The 23,803-nt window shown below is 40.4% G+C and overlaps 1 protein-coding gene across 1 annotated transcript in view; it reads right to left on the bottom strand.

The window, feature by feature from the left end:
- Window positions 1–23,803, bottom strand: part of grid1a (glutamate receptor, ionotropic, delta 1a) — a 244,883-nt gene that overhangs the window by 14,412 nt on the left and 206,668 nt on the right. The window contains exons 7-12 of the mRNA XM_073482243.1: window positions 20,977–21,138; window positions 19,428–19,547; window positions 8,460–8,561; window positions 6,038–6,235; window positions 4,702–5,036; window positions 2,192–2,326 (exon numbers count right to left, since the gene is read on the bottom strand). Of these exons, the coding sequence (XP_073338344.1) occupies window positions 2,192–2,326; window positions 4,702–5,036; window positions 6,038–6,235; window positions 8,460–8,561; window positions 19,428–19,547; window positions 20,977–21,138 (1,052 nt within the window). The remainder of the gene's footprint in view (window positions 1–2,191; window positions 2,327–4,701; window positions 5,037–6,037; window positions 6,236–8,459; window positions 8,562–19,427; window positions 19,548–20,976; window positions 21,139–23,803) is intronic.

Here is a 23,803-nt window from a genome sequence, read left to right as displayed (position 1 = left end):
TCTGCCCATTCTTTGGGGAGAGACAGCAAACCAAATTGGATTCACTGACAAATAGCATTTGGACTGAGGACAGGCTTGTTGTTAGTCGGCCAGTCAAAAATTACAGGCAAGCAGACAGACCGAACACACCAAACACTCTGTACATATGAAACGCCTAAATGGGTTTCTACAAAGACCTTTCTATAGTGGCGATACATCAAGAGACATACACATATTCATTCAAGGCTGAAAAGAAGTTTTAAAGGGGATCTCCACCATTTTTTACATATCAAAGTCTGTTCTCAGGTCTTTGGAAGTTCTACTCAGGTGAAAAATTGTTGTATAAAGTTTTTTGTGGCTCCAGAAGGAGCTGTGAGAAATTTGATGAATTGGTGCGGTGGTGTCACTTGAGTCAGTGTCAGCTTGGGCTGAAGACTACAAACTGGCTCCTCATCTCCGTTTGAAGCTAGAGGCTCGAGGCTATATCGGCAGCCAGCAGGGTATCATACCTGACTTAAGTGTCAGCAGTTGGATTGCATTGTGGGTAATGTAGGCAGCAGGTTTAAACAGGGAAGAAGAATGTGTGAAGTGAAAAAGATATCTCTGCTTCTGTGGTATCAATTTTAATCATATTTTTTCAGAACCGTCCATTGTGAGTACTCTTTCAAGTGTTCAGGGTCCTTGTACCATCAAGTATATTTAGGTGCATCAGTTACTTCACTGATTGCAAATATATATACGAGTGGCTGACTGATTACAGCCTGGCCGATTGTCAGGTCTGATAATTATAATTTTTACAATTATCGGAATCATTATCATTTATTATATCACTACGTACTAAATTCATGTACATGTACTACTTCAGCTCTGATGCGGCTGCCTCTGTAGTCTCGGTCATTGCCCGCTCACGGCATCTGATCGGTTTCACGTTACGTGTAAGAGCGTATCGACACTAAAGGTCACCGTGCTGCAGAGTCAAGAGCAGCTGTGATGAGCGAGCAGAGCTGCGTGTCAAAGGGAAGGCAGCAGATATTATTGAACCCGCAAAAAAAAATCACAATCCCATGATCTACTTCTATGATAGCAAGCATGCCCAGTTTCTCAGTTACACCACTGAAAATGTCCACGTCAAAGCCTATAGGGTTTCACTCAACGGAGGCGAAAGCAACGCTATTCAAATGAGTCACTCTTCTGCCAGAGTCCCTGAATAATGCACTTTTTTGCAGCAATAAACTGTACAGTTAACTATAACGACCCAAGTGAGCGCGTCTTCAGTCATGTCTCTGCAGTTTATGAGAAGAACAGAGAACGTCTCACTGGAGCTGCTGAGCAGCTCGGCTTTCCAAACCCCAACCTGCTGCTGCTAAACTGGGACGATTAACTGAGGACAGGGACTCAGAACAAAAAAAAATTTCAGAACAAATTTTAGATTTATTCATTTATTTTGACTATTTTGGACTATTTGTTTACTCTCTTAAGTTAAGTTATAAGAAATGCTGTATGGAGCTCTCTGCACTTTTATGAAGATAATGTCAAAACGTTGTCTTTTGCTGCATTTATTAAACATACCGTATGTTTAAAGCACTCAAATCTTTTACTAAAGTAGTAAAAGTCAATGTCCTGCATTCAAAATCTTACTTAAAGTGGAAACAGACAACTTCCTCCCTCCCTTCCTCCAAGTGGTATATTTGTTGCCGCAGCTGTCACAAGGACAACCAGGCAATTTTTCTCAGAGCAGCAACCACCAACAACAAAGGACTTCAACTTTATAGTTTTGTCCTAGGATCTTCAGTATTCAGAAGCTTGTGTATCAAATTTAGAAGGCTAAATTAATTATTTCAGTATGTTAGATACATATTTAAACAATATTTAGCTAAATATACATATGAAATTGGACTTGGAATTGGAGATACTAAATTAAATCAGGGCTGAAACATCAGGGAAAACATCCCTTGGACATCATTAATATTTATGTGTATTTCGATTACAGAATGTATTATTCACACAGTACGAATCCTAACATTAAGAAAGAAATTACAGCCTCTGTGCTTCTGACATTCAAGATAAAATACCACAGAATAACAGCTCATTACTGTAAGTGTATACAGAAAATCCCCTGTTGTGTTGAAGCTCCACAAGAAGGGAATCACGTGCATTTGACTGAGTTAAACCAACGTGAAAGAAAATGATAAATGAAGGTAGTGTGCCTTACCGGACAGCATTGTCCATGCGTGACACGGTGAGGTAGGCAGCCAGGTTAGCTGTGTAGGACGAACACACAATGAGGGTGAAGAGCCACCAGCTGCCCATGACGATACGCAGAGCCACTGATCCCAGGATGGAGTCGCTGCCTGTGGAGGAGCAGGTAAAAACAAAAAGGTACACATCAACATCTTTCACTACGTACTGCACAGCATCACATTAGTTATCACCGCACAGAATCTAATGCAGCTGTCTCTTATCCCTAATATGCACTGCAATCTCTTTTGAGCAACGTTTTTATATGTCATACATTTAGTGAATAATGGGTAATGTTGCCAAAAAGTGTGGGCGTGTTTTATTGTTATCAGGTCTACAATTAGTCTTTATATTATACGAGAGCCAAGAAAATAAAGGCGTTTAATCTAAAAAACCTTATGTTTTACGTGACTTTAATTATTTCCTGCATTTCAAACAAGCTATTAGGAGATTAGTCAACTTGAAAAAACAGATGCCAACAATACTAGCGTGTGTCTGGTAAAGGAATGGATTGTTTCTGGTACAATATAATCATACTTTATCATCTCAAAGGGATGACAGTGTCATTACGCTTGTGTAAAAAGATATGATAAAAATTATCAAGTGACACCATGTTTCCATGTTTCAACCCTTTTCTTTTCTCTAGCAATTTATTTTAAGGAAAATGAGATCCTTTTTATTAAAAATGTATATGAACTAGCGAGTATTGGACAATCTTCTACTGAAACTTACACACATTAGTGGTTGAATGACTTTAAAATACCAACCATTTTGTGTTAGAGTTGCTGTCAGTGGTCATACTTATATTTGATTGTAACACTGGAGCAGCTGACTTTATGAATAAGTAGATTTTTTAAGTTTCATCACATATTTTTCTAAGAACTTAGTGAATTCAAACCCATCTAACCTGAAATGTTACTTGCACACTTTTATATTCTATTACACATCCCAATCCATTTTTTTCAAAGGCCGCAGCACTCATTAATATTCATTCTTCATTCTATCTTGTTATCATTCTTTCCTTCATGTCTTTAATCCTTTGCCCTTTCTTGTTTTCTTTGAGGAAAAAAGACGGGTTTGTCACATTAGCTTTTTATATCTTTACTTTCTCCTCTGTCATACTGACTCTTCCCCTCCAAATATCCAACAGCTTACGAGGTGCATGAGAAAAATGCCATCACACATTCTAATTTTGAAGCGTAAAGCCATAGAAATGTCATCTGAATGATTCAGGAGTGTGAAATGTAATGAAAACATATTTGTCCGAAAGTGTCACAATCAACACAGCTGCGCCCTTAGGACAGTTTGGGGGAAAAAAACTGAAGGCCTTGTCAGATGCATAGCACTCCGGCATCAGTCATTTTTATTATAAATGGCTTTGACTGATTTCTTAAGGTCAGTGAATGTGAAATGTGCATCTTGAACCTTTACTGGATCTTACCTTCCACTGTGGTGCAGTCTCTTTCATCTTTGAAACAAATTGATGAAACTCTCTCATCATAAGGAAAAAGTGTTATTTTCATCACTTCTCCTCGACAGTTTTAGATTATTCCTTACCTCTCCCTGACCTTATTATGGAACAAAAGAAGGACAGTCCTTGTTTGAAAAAGGCAGGGAGGAAAGTCAGCGTGTCCGTGGGTGGATAGAGTAATCTGCACTGAACATACAACAAAGCGCAGCTAAGTGTCGGTATATCATTATGAAATCATCGGAGGGGATACGGTTGCCAAGTTTATGCTCTCTGACAATGGCACACTATGCATCAGCAGTCAGATTCACATCAAAGTGACCTACGTCATCCCGAGAAATATTGCAATCCACTTGAGTGAAACAAAAAATGGCAACGTTGGAACGCGAGCCAGAAACGAGGAGGAAAAAAAAAAGAGGAGGAGAAAAGATGTGGAATTTAGCTTCTCTTGAAAAATAGTGGGTGTTGGGTTAAAAAAGGCAGCGTGCCAGACTTTGATAAATGCAGTACAGGTTTTAACATCAGTTGCTGAAGTAGTCATTTATCCAAACCGGACATACCTGGATCTCCACCAGACCTAAAGATGGGATGTTCTCCTTGACAAGGGCACCTTTAGAAAATGCTACGGTGGGCGTTGTGCCTCAAACTGACTCACCACTGAATCAGCATTTACTTGTATAGTATACTGACATCCACATATGCATTTCATTGATTGGAATTTTTATTTTAATCCTGTGTCCTTAATCCCTTGAAGTAGTTTCCAGTGTTTTTGCTTCCTTTATGTTCTGCTTAACTTTAGGGTTTTGCATGGATGAAGAACTGCGTGGATGGCACTTGGTGTCCAACGAAGTACCGCTAAAGCTCATTTAATACATCTTTGAACAGAAAAGTGTTAACTAATATGTATTATTTTGTGGAATGGAAACCTGTCTCGCTTTGGCCCTGCAATATGATAAACACATGATTTGTAACTGCTGTCCATGCATGTTGTGAAGGCCAGACTCAAACCGTATCACCCACCTTGTTGCACAAAAGCACCATAGACTATCCAGATGGCACTCTGAAGCGAAGTAGAGACAGTAGGTGGTGGATGCCCTCCTGTATTGTTCTGGCAGCGCACTGCCTGGATGCGCCTGAGCAGGAAGATCATGATGCCCACAACCGGGATGGCTGCAGCAATGCACGCCCACACTGCCAGGTCAAATGGTGCCAACAATGAGAAAATGTTGATCTTCTCCTCGGACTTGCGCATCAGGATTCCCACTGAATAGTCCAGGTAGCGCTTGCTGAAATCCACCACACTCTCGCGCTCCGGTGTGATAGTGATAGCTGATATGGCCAAATCAGCTCGCTGTGGATAGAGTCATATTTTTTTAATTTGAGTAACTTTTTAAAACAACAAAATCTGTTTCAGGATGTTGTTTGACGTTTAAAGAGAATCCAGTGTATTTAATCTCCAAGAAACTTGTTTTTTTTATTTTTTGGTAATACTTTTTACTCTACTCAGACAGATAATTTCCATGTGCACCTTCATGCTCTCAGCAGGAGGAAATACTGATTTTACACTGATTTTCTGACATAATGATCTTTCAAAATTATTAGACCAAACTTTGCATGGCCTCATGTAACTACTCTGTCGTCTACCCACAACTCTCTTGACTTTGATGCAACACGGGAGATCATTAGGTCTTCGTGGGGGTTCGAATCCGGGAGGGCTTTCGTACTAATAAATAAAAATGAATCTGTATCATTATCTTGCTATTTTATGTAGAAAAAATGGTGATCAGCCATCAGTAAATGTAATATGGTTTCACTGAGCAAACATAACTTTTGTTTCAAGAGCTGCAAAGTCTATTTCTTTCTAAGAGAAAACATCAGTCGCTTACAGACATTTTAGTGAACCCGTGCAGGAACTAGAGGGAGTAATCATACTGGGATTGCTGTTTTTAGCACCACATTGTAATCTGTCATTGTTCAGCTGCACTGCTCTCTCTTGTAAGTGTCAAGATTGCAGGGCGAGAGTGCATGTGCCTTACAGAAATCAAAACATCAACAGAAACATGGGCCATCATTATGGCTTTTGTAAAGTTCTCAAAACTTTATCAGTGTCCCTCCAAAAAGCCGAAAAACTGACCCAGTTCAATCAATCTTTGATATCATTCACTGGAGAAAACTGATTTGCAGATAGAGGGTGTTGGCCCATACACTGTTTTTCTAATCTTTTCCACTTTACTGAGCCTTATAATTGGGCTCCAATTTCAAAACAAGACAATGTGGCCTGACTCCCAGAAAAAATGATTTGGAGTGAAATCTGGACATTGATCGACTGAGATAAAAAGCAAACACACCAACCTTGCCAATGAGTTCTCCAATCATGCCATTCCAGGATCCATTAGGGAGCGCTGAGCCGTATTTCCCATCTCCAACTTGGTATATGTCATACTTGAAGCCCAGGATCTTGGCCAGGGCGTCCAGGACATCAATCGAGAAACCTTTGTATCTTTTGGGTTGGCCCAGAATATTCTCTGCCACCATCACAAAAGGCTCTTCCTGTTTGAATAAACATTGTACAACTGGTGAAAGGAGTTTCAAGACACAACATCACTGACAGTGATAATGCAGAGAAGTGTGAATGTGTGTGGATTTCATTTCTAAGCCTGCAATTTATCCTCGAACTCTCCTCAAACTGGAAAAGAGTAGAGTATGTGTACTTAATCACAGGCATGTCATTTATCAAGATACACTATAATCTCCTCTGGGCCAGTTTGGCGACCGAGGCGAGGACACATTCAGTCATCATAAGAACTTTGGGTTGACACCTTTATGAAGAGCTTCTAAGGTGATCCAAGTTAAACTTCATCTTAATAAAATAGTTTCCTCAGCAGCTGTTGACCTGTAACACATGGCCCGATGGCAACTGCTATGGTTCATCAACGTTGAAATTGCCATTCTGAATTTATTGCACTCCACCGTGGTTCTTCTTTATGGGCTGGAAGTGTCAGGGCAGAATTAAATGGGTGAAGGAGGAGTTAAGAGAGCTGAAGAAGACTGGAAGCAGGACAGGGAAGAGAGAGAGGAGGGTGGCAAAGTGGGCAGAAGCAAATGACTTGATTAAGTGACACTGCCAGAGGACAGCTGAGCAGAACTTATGTGAATAAATATGGTGCAGGTAAATCATGTGTGGAGAAGAAGAAAAATGAAGCGGGGGGGAGGAGAAGGGAGAGACTTCAGTTGCTGGAATTGGTGAAGTTCCCTGAAGAACAGCTGCTGCAATGTAGGTTGATTTTTACCAGCCTCCTGCTTTAGATTCACTGGCCTGGATGGAAAAGACTTAAAATTCCCTCTTCCATGTGAGTGTGACCAAACAGTGTAAAATGTATCAGAAGAGGTCTAGTGGGGCTTTTTTCCGCTTGCACTTTTGCAAGGCAAACCGCGCCACACTTGGCTTTTTCATTGCCAGTTTAATGGTGTGTTTTGCGATTGTCTAGCCCAAAGAGAAAGGCATTTTTCTAAAAGTCACTGTGTGTTCAGCTCTCAGTAATTTTGAATCCCTGTGGTCTGAGGTTTAGTTTCCCTCCTGTGTCCCTCTTTGTACTTTCTGCTTTATTTCACTGTGTGATTGCGTTGGCTTTCAGCGGTTTCAGGAGTCATTTCAGTCATGGACGATATAAGAGAGACTTTGGTTACGTTAGCGCGGGTGAAAACATTTTGAAATAGCTGGGGGACTTTTTGTGGGGCAGTGGGGGGGCCTTAAGGTCAGAGAAGCGACCTTGTGACCGGAGGGCCACTGGTTCAATCCAGACCGGCAGGATAAATCTGGATGGGGAAAGTGAAAGGCAGCTCTTGCCTCTCCCTCATAACCACCACTGAGGTGCCCTTGAGCAAGGCCCTTAACCTCAACTTCTACTGTGGAGCTGCTCAGTGACCAGCAGATCAGACTGCGGTTGTACCAGACAGCTTCCATGAATGTGTGTGACTAGGTGATTGTGACCAGAGCATTCCTGAAAAGTGAAACTTTGCTGACTAAATAAAGGTTAAAACATTTGTGGAGAATTTATAGGAAATGAAATATGTTCACTACTGAATTAGCAGAGTGGCTTTCCTTCAGTAACACTGCAGGGAGTATGTACAGCTGCTCCTTTCACCACTGCTCAAGACAAGCCTGTCTTTAGTTCAGCACACACCTTCACGCAGACTGGGAAAAATTGCATTTTAAAGCTAAAACATTGGTACCTTGACCATAATTTTGATTTTATAATTTGAACATATAAGGAACACTAATGGGAAGCTACAGAATGATATAAAAACCTTAAAAAAACCTTTGTGAAGGATTAAGTGGCATCTATCGGCGTGGTTGCATATTCAACACACTGCACAGGCTTTTATTAGAGACAGGACATTATATCCCATGTTTTGTAAAACAAAAAAAAAGCCTCCTACTGTCTGTTCTGTGTGCTTGCTGCCTTATGCTTTTGATGCAAGTCGTTGTTTTATTCTGAAACATCTGCAGGGAATGTTGAGTGCCATTAAAACGGTTAAAGCAAGGCAAAGTAGCATTAATCAAAAGTAGTTTGTTTTTCTTTTAAGATGAGAATTTACAGTATTCTATTTGTGTATTTCACAGAGAAACAATCACTTAATCTGTGGGTGTGAAGAACAACCTCATTATCTGTGTTGATGTGTTTGCCTCTACACTATGGTGTTTGCTTTTTTACTTAGATATTTGCCTACTCAGGTCATGTGTTAATAGATTCAGTGTACTCCCACAACTTACCAGTAATGTTACAATCTTGAGCGTCACCCCCTGCATCCCGCTCTCTATCCGATTCTCCTTCAGGCTACCATTCAAACCACGAGTGGAGTCCCAAGACGCCAGCTAATGGGGAGAAAGAAAAATCATATACATGAGGAAAATAGATACAGTGGAGAAATGGAACAGGTCTCTGAGAGAGTGCCAAACACCTCATCAATACTTCTATCACCAATAAAGTATGAATACTGTGTAGAAGGACAACCAAGTGAGTGAGCTACACTCAGCGCTGAGTAGCCAATATTTACATCAACGCCTGAGCTGGTTACCAAGACAACAAGCATCTTCAACTAGCACACTATTTGGAGCCTCTAATCAAGCAATGCATTGTCACACAAGCAATCTACAGGATACTTTACCAGTAATCATACAGACGGAGGTGGAGATGGTGGTGAAGGCTGATGAGAATAATGATGATGATGATGATGATGGATGCCAGAAGAGGAAGGAACACAAGTACGTCATTAAATTATTAGGACTGCTTATGTAAAAATTGAATAAAAACCAAACACACAGACAAAATTTCATACATGTTGTGCACCAGTTTGAGTTTGTTTCTCTCATCTAAACTCATCTCAAACATCTTTAAAAGTCTCATTCCACACTGTCAACTTTTTGAGCTATGTCTCAGGTTGTGAGGCTGATGTTTGTTCAATTCTTAATCAGCGCTGCGAGCCGGACAAGGATTCTCGAGGACCTGACACATCGTTTGGAGTGGTCTATGAGATTTGGGCTGACAGGACAAGAATGGTGGCCCAAGGCCAAACAACAGGCTCTTCTGGCCACTGCACACCTCAGTCTGCACCTCAAGATACTTTCCCACAGAAACACGCTGTACTCCTCACACACCGGGATTAGCAGTAAGCTTTTACAACGTATGAAAATAGCATTTTTTTTTTTAGTTTTATTACATTACTTAATTGAAAATGTGTGTACATTTGTTGTTTTTGTCCAAGATTTTCATTTTAGATTATTGTGTCGTCTGATTAACAGGATGTATCGCATTATTTTGCTACTATTTCTATTAAATTCAGATCACTTAAGATAAAACATATTTTTAAATACAACCATGTATTAAATGTTTTTGAAAACTTTGCAAAACTATTTGTATACATGCAAATTCTGCGAAGCACTCAGAACTTGAGTTCAAACTAGGTTATTTCTGACTAGGAGAGGCACGCATGTCTCATCCTGGCACAATTACATCCTGCTGAATCCTAATAGGCAGCTTATATGACTCCCTTTCATCAGTGAGGGAAGGTTTATACAAAATGTTGAAAGACTGTTGGCCCTCGAGAAGATGGATCTGGACATTTCATTCACTATCAAGTCGAAAAAAAAGGAACCAGAGATCAAAACTGTGAACAGGAGTAGAGATATTTTTAAGCTTCAAGATTTCATCACAAGTCCTGCACTTAACTTTGAACTAGAGTTTCATGAAATATTGAGGCTCCTTTGCTCTTTTACTTGATTGGACACGGGTAGTTGGGCTTGGGCCTGGAAATATCAGAGCCAAAACACTCAGCATAATGTCCTTTACGTTTTTTAAAAAGCAAGATTTTGTATTCATATGATGTTCTATTTGGCTACCAGCAGGGATTGATGCGTAAAACAAAATGAACAAACATAAATCTCTGTCGCTGACACCATTCGCGGGGGCAAACGATTAGGCAAAAACAACAATTACTACAGATACACAAAGGCACCAACAAAAGGCTCTCAACTGTGAATGAAACGGAAGTGTGTGAGGCAATGAAAGAAGGTTACAAAAACTTCAGAAGAATATATTAAATATTTTGTTTTTCACAAACCCTCTGCAGAGCCTGTAACTCCAAATACTCTCTCGGTCTTATAAGTTACACCGAATTGCTATGTATAGCTTCACTGCAGACTGCTGGTGAATCATGTTTATAACCTGCCAGCTTGTGTGGGTGTATATAAACAGTTTTTTCCCCATGCGGGATGTCACTCATGAAATATGCTTCCTTTATCTCATCACTGTGTGCGTGTCAACGATATGGAGATCAGTTGTTCTTGAAGCTGTTCATTGTAAATATAATATAGGGTTGTGCAGTATTTATTTACATGTTTTTGCTGCACTGCAATTTGCTCAGAAAAATGTGAAATAAGATGTTTTGTTGATGTGACAGTGGATCTTGAGCCATATGTGCATAATGAGTACGATTCCTTAGGCAAGCACTGCGCAACCTAATTGTAATAGCTAGTCTAGTTGTTCATCTGTGTATGCTGATGTGTGCGACCGTGTCCAGCCTGTGTGTTTGTGTCCGTGTGTGTGCGTAGGGGCAAAATGTCAGTCTGCGTTGCCTGCTTCACAGGGGACTATTTTCTCCATGAGCAGCTTCGTCCTCGGTGGAAAAACACTGAGCAATCTCTGCTCTGTAAACTGAAGAACACTAAAGAGGAACACTTCTACTTCACAGAGGTTTGCACACCAACACGCCACCGGGAAGGTCACAAACAATACATACAGCAAAGCCACACTGCCTGCATATGAACGAGGCACGCTTCGTTGCACATACTGTGTATTTGATTATCGGCTTTGAAAATGTCATTTGCGAATGAATAATTGCCTTAAGTGTTAACGCATTACACAGGTATCTTCCTCTGAGAAAAATCATACCACAACATGTGATGTGAGATTTTCAAGGACGTGACGCTGGCGCGGGATGCATCCCTCAACTCAGGAGGGGTGAATTATATGAAAAATATGCGATATGATACATGAAAGAGAAACTGACTTTTGTTGCATGATGCCAAATCTCTTCAAAAAAGACTTTCCAAGCTTATTTCTTTGATGTGTCAGCTCATTGAGGATTTAAGTTTAAGATAGTCTCCCTATAAATATGCATGGCAATCAGCCACCAGGAGCGCACCTACTGAAGGTGAGATCAAAACCTTCAAGCTGTTTCCTTCTATAACATAAGATGTATGCTTTGTTTTTATCCTACAGGCACAATGGATAATGTCGAACTAATGAGATTTTGGAATATCCCGTTTAAAAAGTCACACCAATAACAGGACCGCTATTCAGTTAACGCTTATGATGCTCAATACCGTAAAATAATCATCTGTAATGGGGCTGACTAAATGCCAATGACCACTTGAAAACGACAAAGGGATGGAAGTTAAATAGCCCTGGATTCATAGCGCCATAACTGTCTCAATTATAGTAGCTCCTAAAAATCTTATAGAAAGCCATCGGTTCTCTTTCATGAAACTTTATCATTCTGGACGTGGAGCCGTAGTTTGAGCTGGTTTCTGCTATTCTGCTTGTCCTTTTCCCCTGTAGTCCGACAGGTGCTTATGTATCGACAAGCCCATCATGCTACCGAGCTTCATATTGACCCACAGTCCTTTGTGTGACTCACTGAGTGGATTGACAAGACTGAGCAGCACGCCCGTGTGGGGAATATGTCACAGTCTACTGCACCTACTGTTATTCTCACTAAATGTAATGCATACGTTTTCAATAAATCTGCCTGCATAGGTGATCATATTGTGTTTATACGACTGAATACACTACAGGTTTATTTTTCATGTTTATTATAATTGCCTCAGCCAAGGAGGTCATGTTTTCGGTTCGGTTTGATTGTCTGATTTCAGCAGGATTACCAAGAAACTACTGTCCCATTTTCATTTAACTTGGCGGAAAAGGTGTAGCATGGGCTAAGGGAGAAGCTATTAAATTTTGGAGTGGATCCAAGATTTATTTTTCACTGTCATTAACATTGTGAGATAAGGCATTTAGCCTTGGCAGAACAAATGCCATACATCTCAGAATTCAGTAGATAGTAGTCAGGACAAATACAGCCATTTTTAGAAGTATTATGAATCCACATTCATCGGTACGAGTAACCTCTGTGGTAGGCGACACATGTAGTTGCACAAACTTCAGACAAAAAGCAGTCATTATGGAGCTATAGGGTTCAGATAGTGGTTTCAAACTTCACAACTGCACCACTGCCACAATTGTTCTACATGCAAATTTAAATTTTACCCAATCAAGAATCTTTTCATTCTCAGTTTTTGTTACAACTGCCTTTTCTAAGAAGCTGCCATGGTAATGATTTTATTTCAGTCTGAGCATTTGATATTAATACATATGCACATGATAATAAAGTCTTTTCTGTTTTTCAGAAATGTAATAAATGCACAGCGGAGATGAAAAGGCACGATCATAAGCCCCTCTCAAATATGAACTCCAGACGTATCCAGAGAATCAGATCGGGATATTGTCCACATTTGTTGTACACTCATGCAGCACACAACAAGATATCGTCCGTGTTCACACACATTGAAAATACTCTGTATGATTTGGGTGAGACACCGGCGCCTAGGTAGGAGGCCACAGACTGCTCCGTAATGATTGTATTTGCCTTGATATCAATACTACATGTATGTGGATGTGTCCGCAATATGGATACATATGAGCTGGCAGGATAAAGTCGGGGCAAATAATGCAGACGTTTGTGTTCACACATACAGCTCCTCTGGATAAACTCTGGATAAAGCCAGAGTTACAGTAAATGTGTGAAAAGGGCTCTGTTTTGACATAATATCAATGATCCAGGGTGTAGGATTTAATGGCATCTAGGGGTGTGGGTGCAGATTACAACCAACTAAATGCCACTTATCTCACCAAGCCCTACAGAGGCCACTAAAACCATGTAAGGCCCTGTCTAAAGCCAGTGACAGTGACAACACAACCATTCTTAGTTTCAGGTGATTAAACATAATTATGAATAATATATTCCATTTCTGCCATTAGATCCCTCTTAATCCTACACCCTCTAATAGTTTGGGAAATATTTCCAGACATATATGGTGGTGACAGTTGCAGATTTGCATAACACAGAGGAGTGAACTATTGGCCTTGGCAGAGGTCTAGGCCCTTCTATTTTTTTATGCTCCACTATGTGTCCTCCAACCCAGAGGAAAAGGCTGGAAGGGTGCCGGTTGCGTTATCTCCAATCACCAGGAAACACAGCGAAAAATAAGCCGGCCATTTAAATTAGTCAAGACAAGAGACCTCTTATCTGTCCTGATATGCCAGAGATGAGCTGGGCCTGAGCCGACATGGCGCCGGCCCGTCACTCTAACCTCTGATAAGCAACACAAGGCTAGATTCAATTTACTCTGTCAGAAAAAGAGAGTAAAACAATAATAATCTGAAAAATTTAGAAGAGACGGGGAGGAAGACAAATGAGAAAGGGGAAAATGGGGAGAAGAAATGAGATGAAGAGAGTTCATTTCTCTATCAAAATGAAATCACTCGGGGAAAATGCAATAATACAACTGTACCGTGAAAATGAAAACACTCAACGATCACATTTTTTCCTGTTTTCCTTCATTCCCACATTTGTTTACTCCAAATTTCCTATACATAGCTTTTAAACACAACGTGTTTTCTTGGAGAAGAGACTTCTATCAGGTAAACTGCAGGCAGAGTTATTCTCTATCCACTCTGTGTTATTGTGGGAGGAGATCGGGAAGGGCAGAGTGAAATCTGCAGACTCATTGAATACAGCAGCTTCAAAAAGTCTCGAAGAGAACATATGACAATGAGAAGGATGCACTCTTGCCAGTGATATAAAAAAGTGCATTTCCGATTCTGCTTTCAACTTATCACGGCCACTTATGAACTAAAAAATGACTTTTTACTTCACCTCATGAAGTGAGAGCAACAAAGAGCAGGTAGATGATGTGCATTTCAATGAACTGAATCCCTATAAGGTTGGTAACATCTATTCTGTATTGTTTTTTATGATGGACTGGAGTACATGAGAGAGAATAAATTAAGGGATGTGGAGAAATATCATCCACTTTTCGCCCAATTATTTGAAACTCTCAAGGGGATTTACTTTCGCTCATGTGGCAGTAGGAACAACGGTAAGTGGCTGCTGCTAGTTTAATGCTTTCCTCTTAATGCATACTCTTTTGAGAAAAGGCTATTTGCACACAATTACACTTCATCATACTGTACATCAGTGTCATCATTTTGCAAAAACATAACCTTGCTGTGATTTACTTGTCTGTGGCAAAATAACTTGGCCGGTCTAAATTTCATTTCCCGCACCGCTAAATTGGATTTGGTTATCGGAGCTTTAAGTAATTTATTAATCATATTGTTGTTGATTGTCAACTGATGAATTTCAACATTAACAGGTGTCTGGTGCTGCTTACAGTGGTTTGTGGAACTGAATATAAAAACCTAATTATCACTTCAGAGATGGATAATTATCTAATGAAAGCAAAAACATCCAGCAAAACTAATTAGTGCAAATGTACCAATGCTACATTATGGTGTTAATTTGTAAAATACAGTACATTATTTTGCTTTCTTGTGGGCTCTTTTGGCTTATGACACTAGCATGAATAGTACTCCTGGCTCCTACTCAGAACTCTCCTTTTGATCTTCCCACAGGTAAACATCCAAGCAAGCAGGGGAGGTTTCAGAACCCTATAGGAGCCAGCACATTTCCAAAAGCTAGAAATCTCATTGCCTGGCAAATTAATCATTGATCAACAGCCCTATCAACCCCCTGCAGATCTATTGTTGGCAAGAGAAAAGCACCCTTTAGAGACTATTTAATGCTATTTCTGCTTCATGAGCCAGTGAGAAATGGGGTTGAGCAACAGGACAAATGCATCAGCAACAGACGACCACCGTTTAGTAATTGCAACATTCATTGTGGCACATGGACCTCCACTGCCACGTGATTGTGGATCCCACTGGTTTTCTTGGCAAGATCCACCGTACTCTGCCTCTGATTGGCTTAATCTGATATTGTTATGCTACCCCTCAGCATTCTCACTTCTCATGTCTTAACCTAACCAACCAAACCAAAAAACAAATTCTGTCATCCAACATCATCCAACCCTTGTGGCCGATTGCATCCAAGTGTCAGCACACTTGGCTCTGTCTGGGCACCAGAGCACCAATGGTGAGCCGCCCCTGGTCAGTACATGGCTGCCAGATTTGGCAGATTTGGTTATTGGGTCATGGACTTGGTCTGATTTTGAGTGGAATCAGCTCCAGTTGGCTGTATTTTGACTAGCTTTGGGCAAATGTTGGCAACCAGAATGGGATGGATGTGCTTGTTCTGATTCTGGTTTGTTATTCTTTAAATCTGGCAAGGCTCTAGCAACCAGACGTGCAAGATTTAGGCGACTGATGAGTTATTATGAATTAAGCTATTTTGGCTACAAAAAAAAAGTTTGGTGATGAGCTACAAAAATTCCAGACTCCTTCAAGGTCCCAGCGTGTATTTGGGAGGATCTTTTGGCAGAAATAGAACAAGACTAGGTCAAAATCTAGTATATGGCTGGTCTGATCGAAGTGTGAAAATGTGGATTTGTTACTGGGGTAGTCATTGGTAGGGTTAATGATTTGAATTTCTCGATTTTAAAAGATTATGTGCAATTTTTTGTTGTGGTCTTGGTAATAATTGTAGTTAACATGTAGAGAAGTAGCAGATCACATGACATTATTATGCTGTATTAGTCAGAAAAGGGTATAAATGCAGTTGCAAGAACAATACTTTCCACACTCTCTGGATGTGGCAACAGCCGGGGAAACGCGACTGCCTGGACCAATGCTCTGACTTCATTACTCACTCAGTCAGTTAGTCAGCGACAAATGGGTTCGTAGGACTGGCCCTGCTGTTGCAGTCCAGGTCCATTCAATAAAATACTCATATTTATTTTGTAACATTAGTGTATAATCATCTGAAATGTAGAAACATTTTTGTTTTTGTTAGCTTAGAATTAGCTTTTTATACCTGCAGAAAGACCGTGTTGCACCATCATGTTTCTACAGTAGCCAAGAACGGACAAACCAAACCTTGGCTCTAGAGAGGACCTTTCATGTTCTTTTGCATTTTTAGCGGCTGCTATAGGTTTTCATACATGCTTGGAAGGGAACAATGAGGGGAGGGGTATTCCGTTTCTTCCAATCCGCGACATCACCGCTAGATGTCATTAAATCCTACACACTGGACCATTAAATTTAAAGCGTCATACTCAATATCGTTGTAAAAATTCCTCTAACTCCGTCTGTGGCTTATGGCCTAGTCACATGTCTCAGCCAGCTGAGCCATATTGTTTCCAACACAGTTTAGGGTATTTAGAAAGGCCACCATATTGCACTGGAGTGGTACTATAAACTGTACTTTATCATTTTATGAAAATGTTTTTCATTAAATGAGGAATATCTGAAGTTGCCTCTTTCAGAGATTATGCACAGCATCAAGGAAACACATCATATTAGGATAATTGGGTTTTTTGCCACAGAACAGCATAACTGTTACAAAACCATGATTCTGAATAATAAAATAATGCCTGCACTGTTACTCTGGACAGGGAGGAATAACTACTGCATGATGCATGCAAGACGCCTGGCTAGAAGGAACAATTACATTCAAATAAGCTGACTTTTCGCTATGAAAAGCTTCGTGTAAGCTGGAAGTCATTAGCAATATCTGCTTAGAGACGAGCTGACACATCAATAAGAGCAAACTGGGAAAGCAAAACAACAACAACAACAGCATCGATCACTCTGCAGCAGCAGTGGATGGTGGAGAAAACTCACAGTAGCCATCCAGGAAATAGTATTTCAGTCTTCATTACAGTTTCTAACCAGAGAGACGCCTCATCTAAGAGCCATCAGGCTGGGGAGAAAATGGACTGAATGCAGATAAACGATGATGGAGAGGGAGGAAATCATGGCTGAAGAATGGGGAGAAAGGGTTAGGGAAGATGAGAGTGGATGGGAGATGAAATGGGAGGAAAGATAAGAGAGAGAAGACAAGGGGACGAAATGAGGATGACTCTGAGGGGTGGATGTGGGTCGGGCGGTGGAGCACGTGGAATCACGGTTAAACTATACTCGAAAAAACACAGTAACATGACATGACAGCACATTGCAGATGAACCAGCATGTCCTTTCTTGATGGTAAACACCAATTTTACACAATGAATTGGAGGACCCAAAACATGCTGAATGTATATAAACATCCTATTAGAGAGGAACAGAGAGGAGAGGTGTATGAATTTGTGTCTGTTTCCTCACACTAAATGGTTCTGCCAAGAAGTGGGCAGACACACAGATAGACATGCCAGATAATGAACAAGAGCACTGAATGCATTTGGCATCCTATTATCTGGCCTTGCTGTCCCCTTCTGCCTCTAATGATTTTGAGATACAAGCGCCCACATGTTAGTGGGCCTCTGTCCTCTGTTCGCCTGGCTGCATGCTCTTAGTGTCTGAGAACTATAACACCGTGTACAATACATGTTGGTGTGTGAACCTACATTGAGGCTTGCTCTTTTTGTGCGTCCGTGTTTGTGTGTGAATGTACATTGAGGCTTTGCTCTTTTTGTGCATCACGTTGTGTCTCAATGTGTGACTGCTGGGCGACATGAGAGTGTACGCATGTTCCAGTATGTGTGTGTCTGTAAACACATGGCACTATGTGTAGTTTGCCTCTTCCTAGCTAATGCTAATGGCCACATTATGATGAATTGGCTTCATGATTTCAGTTAGGCTGAGTGGTGATTAAATCTTCATTACCGCTTCTGGTCAGTCCTGCTCTACATAGATTGCCAAGAAAGTCGATTTCTCTTCATTCTGCAAGAAGTCCCTGACTGAATCAGGGCATCCACGGCGACAAACAAATTACAGCTAAGAGAAGAGTGCAAAAATAATGCTTTTAATCTCTCACTTCAGCTCTGCAACACTCAAAGATCAGACAATTCTTCACAGTCAGCTCATGTAGGCTGCGTTTTGTGAAATGCCAATGCTCAACACGTAACCATAGATCAAACATACTATGAGTAACAGTAAAAGGCAACATGGAAGTGGTGTGTTCTGTGAGTACAGTTAATAGCATGAACACCTGTTTTTTTATTTTTTTTATTTTAACTCTCAGTACATGACAACGATCAGGCCAGCATGGCTGGTGTGGTGAAAATGAAAAGATTGCACTCCAGTAGAGGGCACCCTCATACCTGACACCTCACTATCAAGTGCTGAGCCCCATGATCTGACCCATTCTCAGGGGTCAGAGTACCGCTGATTTTCAGTCCTACCAGTAGGATAATTGCGTTCACTGACACCTGAAAATGGAGGAAAAAAACACAGCAGGGCTCTGGTTCCTGAGGATTAAGATTGAGAACCAGTGGTCTATAAAAATAGGCAGTTGGAAGCCTGTCTGTACAGTATTTGTTCCTTTTGAGGAATTCCAATGGACCTCAGGATTTCTCGTTGAAGTGGCTGAAGTGGAATCCCGCAGGTGTTCCTACCTTCCTGGTAGTAAATCAGCCACATTTGTATGTACTGGAGATAATAAGTATTAGAGAGGAAATGAAATCTGCAGGACACCGGTCTTCGAGGACTGAAATTGAGTATCTAAACTTGAGAGGTCGCAGGGGGGCCTTGAGAAAATGAGAAAAACTTTAACTTCACTTTTATTTCACTCTCTCACGCAGTAAGTGGTCGCACTGAGACAACGTCTAAGAAAAAGCTATTTTCATCAGTGGTTTCACAGTACCTGCTGTTTCCTCAACACCTACAGAATGGACAGTTATGTAAGTCTGTGCAAAATCGCATCCTCCAACAAAAATGAAGTTTATGCAGAAGCTCTCTTTGATGAGTCTGTGGTGATACTGGAACCCTGGCACAGTTGATTAACATTGTGAAATGAGAGTTGGGGAACCATGCTGCGGCGTACATGACACCGACGAACGGCACAGCTACGTGGTTATTTCTGACATATAGAAAGGAGGAAAAATAACCCACTTGTACTGAATCTGTGAGCCATCGTAGAAAGTACTGACTAATTATTTTTTTTCCCACGAGGTGTCCTTTAAAGACAAGTAGAAATATATATTTATATAATATTCTGAACTGACCCGTTTCACATCTTTCCCAAACGTCTCGCTGTAGCTGGTTCCAAGAATCTCAAACTGTACGTGGGAATTGGAGCCTTCAGCGCGGAAGTCCATGAGTCCTGTGAGGCCGCTAATCCGTCCCTGTAATAACAACAACCAGCAGACAGCAGTTAATGTATGAGATGTCACAACACAGGAGAGGCAGTACTGACAGCGATGTTTCTGTTCTGTAGGTGTAGCCAGTGGAAAGTAGCCCACTGGCATTAATTAGTATGTACAGCTCCTTCGCACATTATCTTCGTCTTCTTTGCAATTGGGTAAAATTACATGTTTGCCATGATTTATTTAACTTTCCTATAATGAGTATGTATTAAAGCATGCTATATACAAAAATAAATTGAAACCAATAAAACTGAGCTGAACCTTTGTATAGCATTTTTCAGAACTGTGAAATTTTACTCTCTATAATCAACAAGGAGAGGTTTTCACCGTTGTTTTCCATCAATCAAACCATATAATTTATGCTATTTATCCCTTTAATCGTACACTCAAACAATTCAAACAGGCTTGTAGGTACCACTATGAGGTTATCAAAGAAAAGTTCGAGAAATGGTGTTTGGTTAGTGAGATAAAAATCACCTTTCATTAAACATTCTGGTGCATTTTTGAAACAAGTACAAACTGTAACAGGAATCAGATCAATGTAACTAAGTTCACAGCTAGGTTTGAATGAAAACAACACAACGGTATATGCGAAGAGTACTTCTTTGTTATTCTTCATGCCCCGCTTGGTCATATAATGTCACACTTGAGATTAAACCAGCGCGACTCCCGGCAACAATGAAAAAATTCCATTATCAGATTGAAATGGATAAAATCAAGCCACTTTCCAGGATATGCAGCCAAATTTCAATGAGAGAACTGCGAGGGCTTCACATGCATAAAAGAGATCAAAGCCACAAATCCACGCTGAAACCAAACCGGGGATCACATTTAATAAGCAGCTTCCTTCCAATTTTAAAAATAGCTGTAATTGAATCTGATGGGAGTTTCCAGCAGGCAGTTCAGCAGACACTTCTGAGGATTGTTTTAACTGTATAAACCACTTTACACTTGCTAATGCTTCTATTAGATCCTTGGATGTGCATTGTTTGTACTTCATGTAATCATTATATATTTAGACCCTTTTAAGTCCTTAAAAGATGCTTGTTAACATTAAAAAGACTATTATGTTGGCAATTGCTAATAAATATGTTTACTATTAGATTATGAGACATTTATTAGCACTTGTTAACAATTTATAGATTAATTAAGTACATCAATAAAAGCCTTATTAGTTTCTTATGATTGTTTGAATTTCTTGAGTTTAACTAAATTACCTACCATGTCATTGTTAATCCTTTGCTAAGCTTTTTGTTACTTTACCAAGATGAATACATACTTTATTATGTATTTATTAGCAGTGAATTTTGCACTTATCAACAGTTAAATATGCTTTTTGCAGCTACAGGCTTCAAAAGCGAGAACAATGCCTTTTAGGGTTTTACATGGTAACTCTGAAATCAAATACCTTCTGGATGGTGTCGAGCATTGACCATCCTCCGTTCCATGGCTTGGTGGACTTCCTCATGCAGTTAAGGCTTGCCATGCTGTGCCACTTCCTGTCCTCCAGTTTCCTATAGAACGCGTTGGCCAGCATCAAAACGCTGTCATACAGGTAGAGGTTGGACACCTGTGAGGGGGGAACGAGCAATTTTAATGAATGCGCTGCAGGATTTTTGTTGTCGTTGTTCATGCTGTGCAACATAGAACAAAGAGTTTTTAGGGCATCAAGAGATATCACACAGTGCCATTGTGAACCCTTGTGAATGAAGCTGTGACACATAGCACTTGTCTTTCAGTCTGGTGACATTCTCAGTGGGGAATACTGTAAAAGCTTGTCTCCCCGCTTGGAGAGAGAACGGAAAGCACTGGTGAGCAGTTTTTTCTTCTGTCTGACGATGTCATGGCTGCTGTCTGGTGTGGAGATGAAGACCAAGCAGCCACCTCGCTCTGGCTCAGACACATGTTTACACTTTCTGCTGAACAATCACCGGATTGCACCATCTGCAGTAGGCGCAATATGTCCAACAGAACGCTGGCAAAAGGTAATGATGATAGAGTACAGTGGTATTATCTGAAATCAAGAGAAAGTGCTAAAACAAAAACCAATTCTAGTTCATTCAAGTCCAACTGTGTCCCTCCAATTGCAGTGCAGCCTGTCAGGACTCATGTCTGCCTCCTGTCTTGGTGTGACAGTGGATTTGATAGGTCCTCTGGGTCAAGTCAAGTCACATCCTTCCACAGCAGAGGATCCATGGAAGCAGTTGTAGCTGCCACTCCAGGCATTCAGTTCATGACACCTTCAGACTTCAGTCCAAGCCTCTTAGTTGTAAGACATCATATAAGTCAAATCCACTTGCCTCAAGGTCACTCAGTCATAAGCAGAGTAGCTCGGGACATCTGAGGTTAGACCACAGCTGACGGGCTGTAAAAAGGGATTAGTACAGAAAAGCGCTGATCACCCGCAGTGTTTAACTATTCTGACGAATGCTTGAACTGCCATTACCCGATATTTAACCCTCTTTCATGTGAATTATTGAGAACTGTCGGTGCACACACCACATGGTTTTGCCATCTGTCCGGAGTATGGATGAAAAAGAAAATGAACATTTCAATAGCGCCACGGGGAACACAGCCATTTCACTCCAGATGGATTGAGCAAAAGAAAAGTCAAAGAGGTGTAAGAGGGTGCTCTTAAAGATTTAATATTTAAGAATTCTACATTAAATGTTTAAGAAGACTAGACTCTTTTTATATATTTTGTTGAGTTGTGTTCTTACACTATCCCAAATGTTTCCTAGAATGTTTAAATACAGAGAAATCCACAAGTTTACTCAAGGTAATATTGTGTTTTATTTGGTTGCCTGTCGTTATAACTTCCAGGATAGAGTGAGGAAGTCGGCGAATGAGACTAAACATAACGTGAAAAAAACGTTATACCCTTTCACCCCACTCCTCTCTGTAATGTTGCTCGTGTCACCTCCGCAGATCACTGCTGCAGTCAGACTGATAAATGGGAGTGAAGATAAATGCAATTTTTAATAATCCCTGTAAGCAAGTAATCCCTGAGCTTGAGGGGCATATCTTCCTTTATTGCCCCCCATTGTCATATTGAAATTACCGAAGGTTGGGCACCTTGTTGACAAATCCTTAATACAAATCATAGATAGCATATCTGTATTAGGGCATACTGTACTTTACACACAATGGAAGCCTTTGTTAAGCTTGTGATATCTCAGTAGTTTATCACCAAATAATATATTGTTTTTTAGGGGCCTACAAGTTGGGTAGATTCACAATTTAAAGCAATTTTGCTTCAATTTACTTTAAAAACAATATTCTACTCTGTTCTGCCAGTTATTCCCCAGTCACGTTGAGCTCAAGTCATTTATATTCATGGACATTCATGTCCTTCATAATTACCTTATCTAGGGAGCTTAATCTATATTCAGTTGCATACATAATCAGTTAATATTTGTCTTCATGTGGCACTTGGCAGATGCTTATCCATACTGCCCCTCACCATAGCTGCATGGATTTGCTGTACTCGCTACTTAAACTGTAAAAAATGTGTGTGATCAAGCAGGAATCATGTTCATAACCCCGTGCAGCACATGGTTACTGTACCCAGAGTGAAAAAATACTACAGCATGCTTGTTTTATGGTTCTGTTCTCTAGTCGATAACAAGTGAGCCTCCTGTTTGCTGCTGTAGAAAGTGGATGAAACATGCTGGTTTGTTTCTAAAGCACAAAGTCGCTCCCTATAAATACTCGCAGCAAAAGGGATAAAAAAACAAAAAAAAACTAGAAAGAAAAAAACACAACCTTGCCACCAGTCAAATACTCAATACAGCCTCATCCATCATATCATTTCCATGTTGTGCATTCACCACGCTCAAGGCTCAGATTCTCCTCTGAAAGTAGCTCACAGTGAGTTGGAGCATACTGAACAGTTGCATGAACATTTGGAGCTTGGTTTGAGAATATTCTTTGGAGGTTTTGATACTTTTTTCTGATTTGAAAAATGTGCACGATTGGAATCCGTTGTGACCGACTGAATTAAAACTGACCAAAGCCACTGTTTTCGGTTAATGAGGAAGCTTCCGACCTCTTTTGGCCCCTTTCAGGCCTACAGATGGTGAAACTCAAACACTGGAATTTTAAGTCAAATCCTTCACTGTGAAACAAAACATGCTTTCGTCTTGTTTCTGTATTCAGAGCATGTTGCATTGTGTCAAAATATAAACTAATAATCATTAGGTCTTTGATGTTTTATTGCTCAGTATGTGATGAGT

Source organism: Pagrus major, chromosome 15 (assembly GCF_040436345.1).
Source record: "Pagrus major chromosome 15, Pma_NU_1.0".
Classification (NCBI taxonomy): domain Eukaryota; kingdom Metazoa; phylum Chordata; class Actinopteri; order Spariformes; family Sparidae; genus Pagrus; species Pagrus major.
The sequence above is the reverse complement of the archived record's forward strand: the minus strand, read 5'-3'. Positions and strand labels throughout refer to the sequence as shown.